We start from the raw sequence: 12,641 nt of genomic DNA on the forward strand, positions 1-12,641 counted from the left end.
CTCGTCAAAATAAGCTACTTTTACTTGAAAAACTTTTTTCTGAAATTGAAAATGGCGGAGATAGTTTTACATAACACTCTTTTAAGGCAGGTCGGTGTAGGTACGACGACGAGCGAAGCGAGGAGGAGTGTTAGGTAGAACTGCGACCTTACAGCGCGCGAGCCGAGCGAGCGAAGCGAGCGTGCTGCGGCAGCGGCCGGCGAACAGTCAGAACCGACTTTTTTATAATAATAAAATTTTACACGTCCCAGGTCCCTTTAAAAACATCAATCTTTGGTCGCGTCTTACTCGGCCATTTTTAATTTTAGAGAAAAGTTTATTAAGAAAAAAGTGATTATTTCATCAAAACCTTGTAAATTATTCTAACTGTTTTGACCCCTATGTTTTTTTTATTTTCTCAAAAAAATTCTAAGTCCCAGAAACGGCCCCCCTTTGGTACAGTCTGACCCTTCTCTTTCCGCACGGACTCTATATTCTTGGTAAGAGGATAATGTCCTCTTTTCGTCGTCATCACAACCTCCTTACATTCTCTATCGTTCTCTATTAAATATATTTCATCCGCCGATGACAAACGTCGACATTGTCAAACATTTTGGAGAACCGTTTATCAAATTCCAAAGAAAGTTATCGTAATGTTGGTGGCATCAGCACCGACTGTCGAAACGGCAGAACCTGAGAGACAACATGAAGACCTGGAACATGTACAGACCTTGCAACCTTTACGGACCTTGGAACCTTTACGGACCTTGGAACCTGTACAGACCATGGAGCCTTTACAGACCTTGGAGCCTTTACAGCTGTTGCAGCCTTTGGAAGATCAGACAGTGTGTAGTACAATTATCATTATCAAAGTTGCAGTTCATTGTAAATACCTAAGGGTTGGCAAAAATAGCTCAAACGTATCTTAAATACCATTTAGTACATAACTTGGCCCTAACTATCATTTATCATAACTTCACTATATGTTGTATAGTGACCGTTTAGTAATTAAATACAGTAATTTGGCCACATTGCCTCATTTACAGCAATATGGAACATGAAATATGGACCAGTTGATGGACAAAAACATAAGGAATTTTTAATCATACTTTCAAACTTCTCTTATCCATCTTTGGTCTTTGGTAAATATGTCCATCTGTTAGACCAAGTATACCGAAGACTAGAAACAATATCGGTGTAATTGTTTGGAATAAAAATCGTAAAAACAACTTTTTACTCCAGATGTCAACAGAAGACATGGAGCTAACCGAAGCTGCATCCGACTCCGGTCTCCAAGACCTGGCTCCTGTAGAGAGGCTGATGATCACCAAGAAGGTGGCCATGAAACAGCTCCTGTCGCTGCAGAGCCAGCGGAGCCGGTACCTCATCAGGGCGGCTGACAGCGCGCTCGCCTACTCCGTGCTGGAGGAAAACACGTCAGTACTTCTAAAGAAGAGACGCCTTCCACATAGATTTTCGTACATTGAACGGCCTGTTGTTATCTCTGTTGCACGCGCCTAATTATATTGCTGTCCCGCCCATAATGCCAGTTTTCAATGTCACCGTGCGAGCTTGACAGCATTAGCAATTTAATTACACGCGTGCAATAGAGATAGCAACAGGCGGGTCACGGTACGAAAATCTAGCCCCTCTTCTTTACTTTCTCATAATCCTCCTCTCTTGATGATTAGGTATAAGATGACCTGAGGCAGTCTGCAGCTGGAGATGATAAATCATCAGAATATACCTATATAGTTGTTCGTTGTCTACCACTACTTCTAAAATTGTTGTTTTTGTGCCAAGAGTCAGCAAACCGGCACTTCAAATTTAGCCGGCTAATTGGTTGCCGTAGCCTATAAACGCCTGCAACTCCAGAGGTGTTACATGCGCCCTTTAAAAATATGTACAGTCGTTTTTTAAGAACCCTATACTGTAGTCTCTAGAGGAAATCTTGGCAAGAAGCTGATTGGAGCCGGAGCGTCTGCGGGTGGAAATTCCTATTAAGCCGTACAGTGCGCGACCGTTTAGCACTTATTTTTTGTAACTCATTATCTTCCTCGCGTTATCCCGGCTTTTTGCCACGGCTAATGGAGCCTGGAGTCCACTTTGCGACTAATCAAGACATTGCCGTAGGTTCTAGTTTTTACAAAAGCGACTGCCTTCTGACCGGCCAACCCAGGGACGAAACTAGGCCTTGTTAGGATTAGTCCGGTTTCCTCGCGATGTTTTCAGTCGCCGAAAAGCGACTGGTAAATATCAAATGATATTTCGTACATAAGTTCCGAAAAACTCTTTGGAGACGGGGTTTCAAACCGCGACCTCCGGACGCACGCTCTTACCGCTAAGCCACCAGCGCTTCTTAACTTTTTTGTAACTCTTAAAAGTATATGTGTTTTTCAGCTGGTGGCTGGGCTTCCTCTGCTACGGCCTGCGGCCCTGCCAGCTCAAGATCTTCAACAAGGTCGGAGACGAGATCATCAGGATCCTGCGGCCCTTCGCCTTCACCACGAGGGTCACCCCGTGCCAGCTGCAGCGGATGGAGGTATCGTTATGATGTTTGCCAGGTGGCTTCCTCACGGCCTGGCCTGCCAGCTCAAGATAAACAAGGCTGGAGACGAGATCATCAGGATCCTGGTCCTTCGCCTTCACGAGGGTCACCCCGTGTTAGTTGCAGCGGATGGATGTATCATTATGATGTTTGCCAGGTGGCCCTTCCTCACGGCCTGGCCTGCCAGCTCAAGATTAACAAGGCCGGTGATTATATCATCAGGATCCTGCGGTCCTTCGCCTTCACGAGGGTCAACCCGTGCCGGCTGCAGCAGATGGAGGTGACCAGCATCTTCGGAGAGCCCCGGCGTAAAAGAAGCGAAGTTATAGGGAATTTCCGGTCATTATTGTGTATTGATTTCTAATCCGATTTGCGCTACTGCGTTGCAAGCACATAGAGTAGTAGAGAGGTCTAGAAGCAATCCCATCTGACCATGTTCTGTTCATAACGGCCAACCTGAGACCAGACCCTGTTCAGCGCCTTTCAGATGGACCATGGTTCTTTGTGACCGGATGGTCATTACACCGATCACATTCCGATCTCTCTCTCTCTCTCTCTCTCTCTCTCTCGCTCTCTCTCTCTGTCTCTTTCTCTCCGCCTAGCCTTATCCCATCATTTGGAGTCGGCTCTCCTAGTCCTTCTTCGTTCGGACGCAGGAACGATCACATTCCGATACTGGTATCACTATAGTTAAATTGATACAGATATTTGTTCCTGAGTCATGGGTGTTTTCTATGTATTTAAGTATTTGTACATAACGTTGTCTGAGTACCCACAACACAAGCCTTCTTGAGCTTACTGTGGGACTTAGTCAATCTGTGTAAGAATGTCCAGTAATATTTTTTTTTTATTGATTCTATAAATAAATGTGTTTCGTTCGGCAGGTGTACTCTCCTCCAGACAAATTAATCGGCACCATCGAGCAAATTTGGACCCCCGTGAAGCCGTGCTACTCCATCAAGGGTCCCGATGGAGAGGACCTCTTCTCCGTGCAAGGTTAGGTCAAGGAATTTAATTACTGTACCAAGTCGTACCTTGCCAGAGTGACAATAGGTATAATGTAATGTCCCTAGCGACTTTGATATGAGAGAATTTTAATTCACAAATAATAAAGTAAATATAAAACATTAAATTAGCTTAATTAGCTTTGATATTGATTGTCACTGTGACAAGGTGCGAAATGGTACTGAAATTAAATTCCTTGACCTCAACCTCATCATCATACGTTTTTGTTCAGGACCATCAAACACCCTGGGCATCTACCGCGACCTGCACTTCGAGGTCATGCGGCCCGCGGGCGACCGCGTTGGTAGCACCTGGAAACGCTGGAGGGGGCTCGCGCATGCGCTATTCCGCTCCCCCACACTAGACAAGTACGTATTAGAGCAGGATAGCACGGCGTAGTTAAGGTGGTTCTTCTGTTTCGGTGTGCTGGATTTAGGAGTAAAGGCCTGGTGCCTAATCTAACGCGGGCAGATACTAAGTGGCTTTAACGTATATCTCAGGACTGGCCTTACGGGACATAAGAATGGGGCATAAATGAGGCCAGTACAGCGGTGTGACAATGGTGTGACACCGCTACAACGCGATTGGTTGATGAGTTCGCATCACGCGCGCGATTGGCTGATGAGTTCGCTTCACGCGCGCGATTGGTCGCAACTAGTTGCCTGCTTAGACTGCACAATTCAAAATCGCTGCCAACTTAGCTCGATCTGACTCTAAGCAGTAATCTCTTCCAGACAACTACATCATTTCCGTCCAGATAGCACTGGCACCAAGGAAAATCAATAAAAAAGCGTTTTTTAAAAGATATTAACATGTTATTTTGTCATCAGGTTTGGGCTGGCGTTCCAGAAAGACCTCTCGGTGGAAGAGAAAGCGCTGCTCCTGGCCAGCTCCCTGCTCATCGACTACATGTACTACGACACATAAACATACACACACACAAACACACACACTGTTAACAGACAATTTGCCACCCTATTACAAAGATGTAAGTCCACCCGCTCCTACACAATCGAAGTGGTGCAGTTTTATATGTGTGTGCCTGACAGTTTTGTCCTGTATAAACCGTTATACCGTTCTATGTTTTTCCAGATCATGAATTTAAGTAATATAACGGTATTTATAAAATACAAGCTGTTTTATTGTAATATTTATGAATTATAAATTTATAATGTATGAATTGAATTAGAACCTTTCAAAAACGTCGGGAAAGTGACAGTTTTGATAACAGCGCCATCTATGCCTTCCTTCTAATAACTACTTTGCCATGAACGTGACGCAGAACGTCCACTCTCAGCGTCACCTGGCATCACTAAGCTTCACATAGCCCAGGAGACGCAGAATCGACAGTTAGTAGATGGCGCTGTGATTAAAATGTTTGTAATTTAAATGTCAATAATAATTTTAAACGTTTATAAATTTTCATAGAGAATTTATCATTCTCAATTTTCATGGGATTTTTTCTGTTTTTTTTTTTATCTATAAGTATACTTGTCTTATAGTTGGTCAAACCAAAGTCAGTAAATAACAACAAAAAAACCACACTTAGGGTCGGTTGCACCGAACTGTTCGTATCGTTAAAGAGTTCGCTAAATTTTTATGTATGGAAAGTTTCATAGTAAAGCGCTGGGGCGCGCCGGCTGACGTTGATCAGTCTGTCAAATGTGGTTGGTGCAACTGGCCCTTACTCATCCTTTTCTTTTGGGTGCTAGGTGCTAGTACCAGTGTAAGACAAAGATAGTATGATTATCTTTTTCTATGTTTGGAATGAGATTTGAATGAGATAGTCCTTTGACCAAACTATACTTAACTCTTTGTTTTTATCCGACAAGCAATTAACTGTCAAGAATGTCTCAAAAACTACCTGTCAGGCTGACAAAGCCACTATCACCCCAGAGCAATGGACTTATAAACAAAAATATCTACTAAAGATTACCAAAAATCTCGCAAAATGTCGAAAACGAAAAATAAATGATACTTTCAAGAAACTCCAACCTGAAACTGTCAGAAACATGGATGACTTGTCCACGCAACGTTTTCGAGTTTCCTGGCCTAGCCTACATCTATGACCTAAATCAGCTGATTGTCGCAAAAAAATTAGACAAACTACATGACCTAATTGAAACGCACGATGTCAGTTACACCATTTACAACAATGTAGGCGAAAAAATATTCATAGGCGTGCAAAACAACCAGGCTAGACAATTTCAAATCAAGCTGTTCAATATATACGGGAACGAAGTCGTACATATAACGAAGTATGACAAGTGTTTCGTAAATAAAATCTTCGTTTGGGCTCCTGCAAGGAACTTCGTCGGCTCTATCCAACATTCGCGTTTTATTGACAAATATGAAGTGAAGAATGAGGAAGGCGAAGTGATTTTTCTGATAAAGAAGTTGTATTCGAATGACACGATTTATAGTGTGTTACGTGGGGGGGAGGAAGTGGGGGTGGTTATGAAGAGGTGGGGGATCGAGTATGACAGCTTGGTGGTCAGCTTCCCGGCTAACTTGGGGGTGGGGATGAAAGCCGTGATGCTGGGAGCTTGCTTTCTGATGATGCAACATTGCCGCTTGAAATAAAAATTGGTAATTAGGTATTTAGTTTTTTTTAATTACCCTGTGCCCTCTATTCGATTCCAGCCTATGTCCATATTCACTGTCAAGAACACGCTTGGGGTGTATTAACTTTTTGTTTTGGAAATGGGGCACTTGCAAAGTTAAATCCTATTAATGGGGTTGGCACGTTGTCAGCAGGCAACTTTTGATAGATGGCGCCAGCATAGGTACTATTACCTGTCTCTAGTTTTGTTCTAATAAACTTTGGCTAGGTGGTTCTCCTTATCCGCTTTCCATACAATTGTATTAATGCATTTTCATTTTTAGGTTGGAAAATGTATGGAAATGACAGCGGTTACTGTACCCCAACTTATATGAAATTTGTATGACTAAAAATTACCTAATATTTTTATGTATTCTGCTAATTTTGTACTAAAATGGTTGGTGTGTGTGTTTATTAAGAAAGATAAGTACATTACACTAATTATGACGGTCAAAAGGTAAAAATTAACAGGACAGTTCAATAAATAAACGCATAATTAATTTGAACGAATCATTTATTAGAAAAATCAGTCTTCAAAATACTGGAATGGGTTAACCTAAGCAAAACCTAAAACCTAACGTAGCATCTAGCGTCGTCTCTTTTTCTGAGGCGCTTTCTCCTCTTCTCCATTCTCCATTTTCTCCAGCTTCTTCTCATCTCCATCTTCTTCATCATGATGCTTCCTCCTCACCGGTCCGGTGTGGGTGATAGGGACCGCCCTTTCGCCTTTACTCTCCGACGCTCTAGGCGCTACCACTGTCAGGACTCCGTCAGATGACAATCTGGACTCCACAGTGTCAGGATTGCAGTCCTCAGGCAAGGTATATCTTCGTTTGAACTGCCTGGAGATGTATCCATGTTCATCCTTCCTCTCTTCATGTTTTCCTTCAATGACCACGCAACCGTCTGCAGTCTTCACAGAAATCTCCTCAGGAGCAAAATGCTGGACGTCCATGTTGACTTGAAACTTGTCTTTGTCGGTTTTGATGGTGGATCCGACATCCCGAGCCGCCAGAGCCAAATTTCGCCAAGGACGAGAGTAGCGCCGCTGCACAGACGGCCGGTCGAAAATGTCCATTAGGAAATCGTCCGGCGACAAATCGAGACCAAAAAGTTGGTCCCGAAGACGACGAGGACGTAATTCGTCGAGTAATAAGAGCGCCATTGCAGATTAATCACTTGTAAAGTCGCTTGAGAATCGCTTGAATCGCTGGGTTCGCTTGTTTACAATCGAATGACGCCGCTCGCTGCTGCCGTCATCTTTATATGGATCGGAAATGCGTTCGAGAAAATACAAGAATGTTCTTGATAAAAGTGACACCTAGCGGGGAATAGCGGAACTATTATGAACGCTCAGGAAAAGTCGAGAGTATACCAAACTATAGTAACTACGTGCCGCAGCTATCTGCCGGTAGATAGCGCTAAAAATCAAACTTGCAAAAAAGCTCATGGCATTTAATAACTTATCTATATGGCTTTTTGTTTTCCAAATTATTTTATCTACCTAATTTGATAATTTTATTCCTATACGACTTGGTAGGCTATACAACCAAAAAACTGTGCATTCGCCTTATGTATTTTAATAAAGTTCTACTATTCCCCAATAGATGTCACTGTAGAGCACGACCCTGTTTTATAATATTATATGAAGGGCATGAGATATTTCGCGAATATTCCCACGGTATCTAGGTTGAGGGGTTGGGGACGTTTGTACCGCACTATGGTAGAAATATCGAGAAGGATTCCTGTAATATTCTTTAAAAAACATAACATTATACGCACGTGTTCGTGTTTGAATGTCACGTGTAAGGTCTAAAAAACGTGAAACAAAAGACTGCCGGCCGGCGAAATTTCATGCGTGGTTTGAGGTGCGAATCTCTACCAGTCAACCATAGCGGAAACTTGTTCCTAGTTGTAGTTGGTCACGTTGATAAATGATAAGAGTGTCCTTGGTTTTTATGTTCGCAATTCGCACTTGACCGTTAACCCCAGCCCAGTTGCTAGGCAAGCAATTTCCGTATGGGCATATATCGCTATATCGTGTAATATGATAGATGTGAGTAATATGACACTGATATACCTAGGTACCTACTTAGGTAGGTAGGTGTTAGACCAAGAAAAGTACTTTTAAAATAAAAATAATAACACTTGCACTGCGTGTGACATCAAAATCGTTGCAGAGTTGCAGACATGTTGCAGTAGGTACATAACAGACTTCTCTTTATCGGACTTTATTAGGCTTGTCGGCGACCGTGTAGCAAGGGCTTTAAGGAAATATTACCTAGGTAGAATGGGTACGGTCACCACTGAAAATACCGATATCTCCATTAAGTACCTCCCAATTTTGTACTACTAGTACATCTAGGACCTAGATGTCCTAGGTAATTGGTTAAATGGCTTCAATGGGACTGTTATTTTAGTACTATCTGAGGGAGAAGATATAAAAACAAAGTCTAATTTTATTCTTGAAACCATCTTGAAACGGAGCATTTGCTAGAAATTTCTTGGATTCAGTCAGAACATACTATGTACTTGCTAAAAATAAATTAAAACAAAGAGTACAATTCATGCCTTTCCTCTTTTCTGGATTCTAGATATTGTGTACATTTGAGTAAGTTTTATTTAGGCTGTTTAGATATTTTCAAAGTCGTTCCCCGCTTACCCTGTCAGAAAAAAAAATGGAAAATGCATTTAAAAAATCAATACCGTACGACATTTCAAAGAATGCACCAGAACCAGAAGTTACTAACCCGGATGCCACTAGCGCCAACTGCGGTGAGTAGTCAAACTAAACGCCGGATATAGCTGGAACATTCTAGACGATTGTTTTGTTACGGCAAAATTGTCAAATTTTGAATGGAACTCGTTCTAATCTTTTCACACATATTTTTATTTATTTATTTCTGATTTATTCGAATGGATTTTCAATAAACTTTCATTCATAAATTGAAAGATTTTATTACTTTTCTAGAAGAATCTGGAACATTCTAGAAAACTTCTTACAAATGTTCGCGAGCGCTATGTGCGCCATCTCTTGTTGAGTAGATGTACTTATAAAATAAACTGTGGTATAGTCAACCTTTTTTTGCTGTTTCTTAAACAGAAATGGTTATTGACCGAGCGAAAGCGAAGGTTCTTTTCAGGCAAAAATTTAATTATTTCGTATGTCCGGATGTTCTCTTTTACATTTCTCAACCGATCCTCGTTAAAATTTTGTGAGCAGGTTCGATAATTAGGTACATAGATTTTTATGTCGATTATGTTTTGGAAAATCTTTAATACATTAGCTTTTTTGCAGATTTTGTGCTTATTAAACTTATATACCATATACTAAAATGTAAAATGACACTTTAATTGCTCCAACATGTCCAATTGATCTGTCATTTTAATGCAAATTTGTTAAAAAAAGATGGTTTATGGGTAAATTGGTAGTAAAGATAATTGGTAAACAATATATATATATAGTTGGTCAAGCAAATCTTGTCAGTAGAAAAAGGCGCGAATCTCAAATTTTCTATGAGACGATATACCTTTGCGCCTACATTTTTCAAACATGCCGCCTTTTTCTACTGACACGATCTGCTTGACGAACTATATCTATTATGTATTTTTTTTTTGTTTTCAAGAGATTCTTTGAAGCTTTTTTATTGTATTTTCTAGTTTTAAACCAACGTTCTCTTGTATAATATTGGTCTCGACTTGCAGCATGTAATTTTTTACTTTATGCTATAAAAAAATATAGTAAATGTTTGCAACTGAAACTGATGATGATGTTTGAAACTGGAAGCAATTTAAAACTTAATAGTTTTATATTAAAAAAAAATAAAAATAATTAAATCATATTACATTTACATAAATATGAAATTCTCAACATCTTAAAACTAATCAGTCATCACCACGTGTACAATTGCATCATTTTTTATAAACGCGAACCAAAGGTTGCATAACCCCAGCGAAATCTCTAGAATTTTCTACTCATACACAGATGGCTCTTGCGAGCGCTGTCTATATAAACCGGTTGACGTTTGCCGCGCCGTCATTGAATCAAATACAAGCGAGACTGAAACTGCGAATCAACGCGCGATCTAACACGTGTTCTATTATAAGTGAAAACCGGGCGAATAAACGTTATTCTGCATAGAAAAGTTTCCTGAGTGTATATTTTGAAGAATCTCTGTGAAAACTACGAAAATGCCTGAAGATATGCAGACATCGGGGGAGGTGGAGACCTTCGCCTTCCAGGCGGAGATCGCCCAGCTCATGTCACTCATCATCAACACATTCTACTCGAACAAAGAAATCTTCCTTCGTGAGTTAATTTCAAATTCCTCCGACGCCTTGGACAAGATCCGTTATGAGTCGCTCACCGACCCGTCGAAGCTGGACAGCGGCAAGGAGCTGTACATCAAGATCGTGCCCAACAAGAGCGAGGGCACGCTCACCCTCATCGACACCGGCATCGGTATGACCAAGGCCGATCTGGTGAACAACTTGGGTACCATTGCCAAGTCTGGAACAAAGGCTTTCATGGAAGCGCTGCAGGCCGGCGCCGACATCAGCATGATCGGTCAGTTCGGCGTGGGCTTCTACTCTTGCTACCTGGTGGCCGACCGCGTCACCGTCCACTCCAAGCACAACGACGACGAGCAGTACGTCTGGGAGTCGGCCGCCGGGGGCTCGTTCACCGTCCGCCCCGACACCGGCGAGCCGCTCGGCCGCGGCACCAAGATCGTCCTCCACATCAAGGAAGACCTGTCGGAGTACTTGGAGGAGTCCAAGATCAAGGAGATCGTCAAGAAGCACTCTCAGTTCATCGGCTACCCGATCAAGCTCGTGGTTGAGAAGGAACGCGAGAAGGAGCTCTCCGACGACGAGGCCGAGGAGGAGAAGAAAGAGGAGACCGAGGACGACAAGCCCAAGATCGAGGACGTAGGGGAGGACGAGGAGGAAGACGGCAAGGACAAGAAGAAGAAAAAGAAGACCATCAAGGAGAAATACACCGAGGACGAGGAGCTGAACAAGACCAAGCCCATCTGGACCCGCAACGCCGACGACATCACCCAGGAGGAGTACGGTGACTTCTACAAATCGCTCACCAACGACTGGGAGGACCATCTCGCCGTCAAGCACTTCTCCGTGGAGGGCCAGCTCGAGTTCCGCGCCCTCCTGTTCATCCCCCGCAGAGCCCCCTTCGACCTGTTCGAGAACAAGAAGCGCAAGAACAACATCAAACTGTACGTCCGCCGAGTATTCATCATGGACAACTGCGAAGACCTGATCCCTGAGTACCTGAACTTTGTTAAGGGTGTGGTCGACAGCGAGGACTTGCCCCTGAACATCTCTCGAGAGATGCTCCAGCAAAACAAGATCCTTAAAGTCATCAGGAAGAACTTAGTTAAAAAATGCTTGGAGCTCTTCGAGGAGCTGGCCGAGGACAAGGAGAACTACAAGAAGTATTATGAACAGTTCAGCAAGAATCTGAAGCTGGGTATCCACGAGGACACACAGAACCGCTCCAAGCTGGCTGACTTGCTGCGCTACCACACCTCCGCCTCTGGTGATGAGGCGTGCTCCCTCAAGGAGTATGTCTCCCGAATGAAGGAGAACCAGAAACACATCTACTACATCACCGGCGAGAACCGCGACCAGGTAGCCAACTCATCGTTCGTTGAGCGAGTCAAGAAACGCGGCTATGAAGTAGTGTACATGACCGAGCCCATAGATGAGTATGTAGTCCAACAGATGAGGGAGTATGATGGCAAGTCCCTCGTCTCTGTCACCAAGGAAGGCTTGGAGCTGCCTGAGGACGAGGAGGAGAAGAAGAAGCGTGAGGAGGACAAAGTGAAGTTCGAGGGTCTCTGCAAGGTCATGAAGAACATCCTAGACAACAAAGTTGAGAAGGTTGTCGTCTCGAACAGGCTAGTAGAGTCCCCGTGCTGCATCGTCACTGCTCAGTACGGCTGGTCTGCCAACATGGAGCGCATCATGAAGGCCCAAGCCCTCCGCGACACCTCCACCATGGGCTACATGGCCGCTAAGAAGCATCTAGAAATCAACCCCGACCATTCCATCATAGAGACGCTCAGACAGAAAGCCGATGCTGACAAGAACGACAAGGCTGTGAAGGACTTGGTCATCCTGCTGTATGAGACTGCTCTGCTGTCGTCTGGCTTCGCTCTAGATGAGCCTCAGGTGCACGCCTCCCGCATCTACAGGATGATCAAGCTCGGTCTTGGCATTGATGAGGACGAGCCTATCCAAGTTGAAGAGGCCAGCGCCGGAGACGTTCCCCCGCTGGAGGGAGATGCTGACGACGCGTCCCGCATGGAGGAGGTCGATTAAACCACCCGCCTACTTTAGTTCTTGGTTTAATTGATTTGTGCACCCGTGTACAGCCAAAGACTGATTTAGTTCAAACAATTCCAAACCATAATAATGGTAACAACTTTTTTGTTTTCACTGTTTTAAGTGCTCAGTTGTCTTCGAATAAAAGAAATTTTATAATTA

The 12,641-nt window shown here is 43.2% G+C and overlaps 3 protein-coding genes across 3 annotated transcripts; 2 read left to right on the forward strand and 1 right to left on the reverse strand.

Moving 5' to 3' along the window:
* Positions 1 to 632: 632 nt before the first annotated feature.
* On the forward strand, positions 633 to 4,459 carry LOC134675677 (phospholipid scramblase family member 5-like). The gene is made up of 6 exons (XM_063534005.1): positions 633 to 824; positions 1,222 to 1,457; positions 2,380 to 2,521; positions 3,412 to 3,523; positions 3,765 to 3,900; positions 4,363 to 4,459. Exons 1-6 carry the CDS (start codon positions 633 to 635, stop codon positions 4,457 to 4,459), a joined length of 915 nt encoding a protein of 304 aa, XP_063390075.1.
* Positions 4,460 to 6,630: 2,171 nt separating this feature from the next.
* Positions 6,631 to 7,381, reverse strand: LOC134675446 (protein lethal(2)essential for life-like). The gene has a single exon (XM_063533714.1). The coding sequence runs from the start codon at positions 7,297 to 7,299 to the stop codon at positions 6,721 to 6,723; it is 579 nt and encodes a 192-aa protein (XP_063389784.1). The 5' UTR covers positions 7,300 to 7,381; the 3' UTR covers positions 6,631 to 6,720.
* Positions 7,382 to 10,162: 2,781 nt separating this feature from the next.
* LOC134675685 (heat shock protein 83) lies at positions 10,163 to 12,641 on the forward strand. Its single transcript, XM_063534014.1, has one exon. The coding sequence runs from the start codon at positions 10,326 to 10,328 to the stop codon at positions 12,474 to 12,476; it is 2,151 nt and encodes a 716-aa protein (XP_063390084.1). The 5' UTR covers positions 10,163 to 10,325; the 3' UTR covers positions 12,477 to 12,641.

The sequence above is a fragment of the Cydia fagiglandana genome, chromosome 22 (assembly GCF_963556715.1).
Source record: "Cydia fagiglandana chromosome 22, ilCydFagi1.1, whole genome shotgun sequence".
NCBI classification, from domain to species: Eukaryota; Metazoa; Arthropoda; class Insecta; order Lepidoptera; family Tortricidae; genus Cydia; species Cydia fagiglandana.

Coding starts and splice junctions, on each gene's coding strand:
- LOC134675677 (XM_063534005.1), top strand. CDS start 633: ATGTTGGTGGCATCAGCACCGACTGTCGAAACGGCAGAACCTGAGAGA. Junction 1,458..2,379: donor CGCCTTCCACATAGATTTTC/GTACATTGAACG, acceptor TGTGTTTTTCAG/CTGGTGGCTGGGCTTCCTCT. Junction 3,524..3,764: donor GGACCTCTTCTCCGTGCAAG/GTTAGGTCAAGG, acceptor GTTTTTGTTCAG/GACCATCAAACACCCTGGGC.
- LOC134675446 (XM_063533714.1), bottom strand. CDS start 7,299: ATGGCGCTCTTATTACTCGACGAATTACGTCCTCGTCGTCTTCGGGAC.
- LOC134675685 (XM_063534014.1), top strand. CDS start 10,326: ATGCCTGAAGATATGCAGACATCGGGGGAGGTGGAGACCTTCGCCTTC.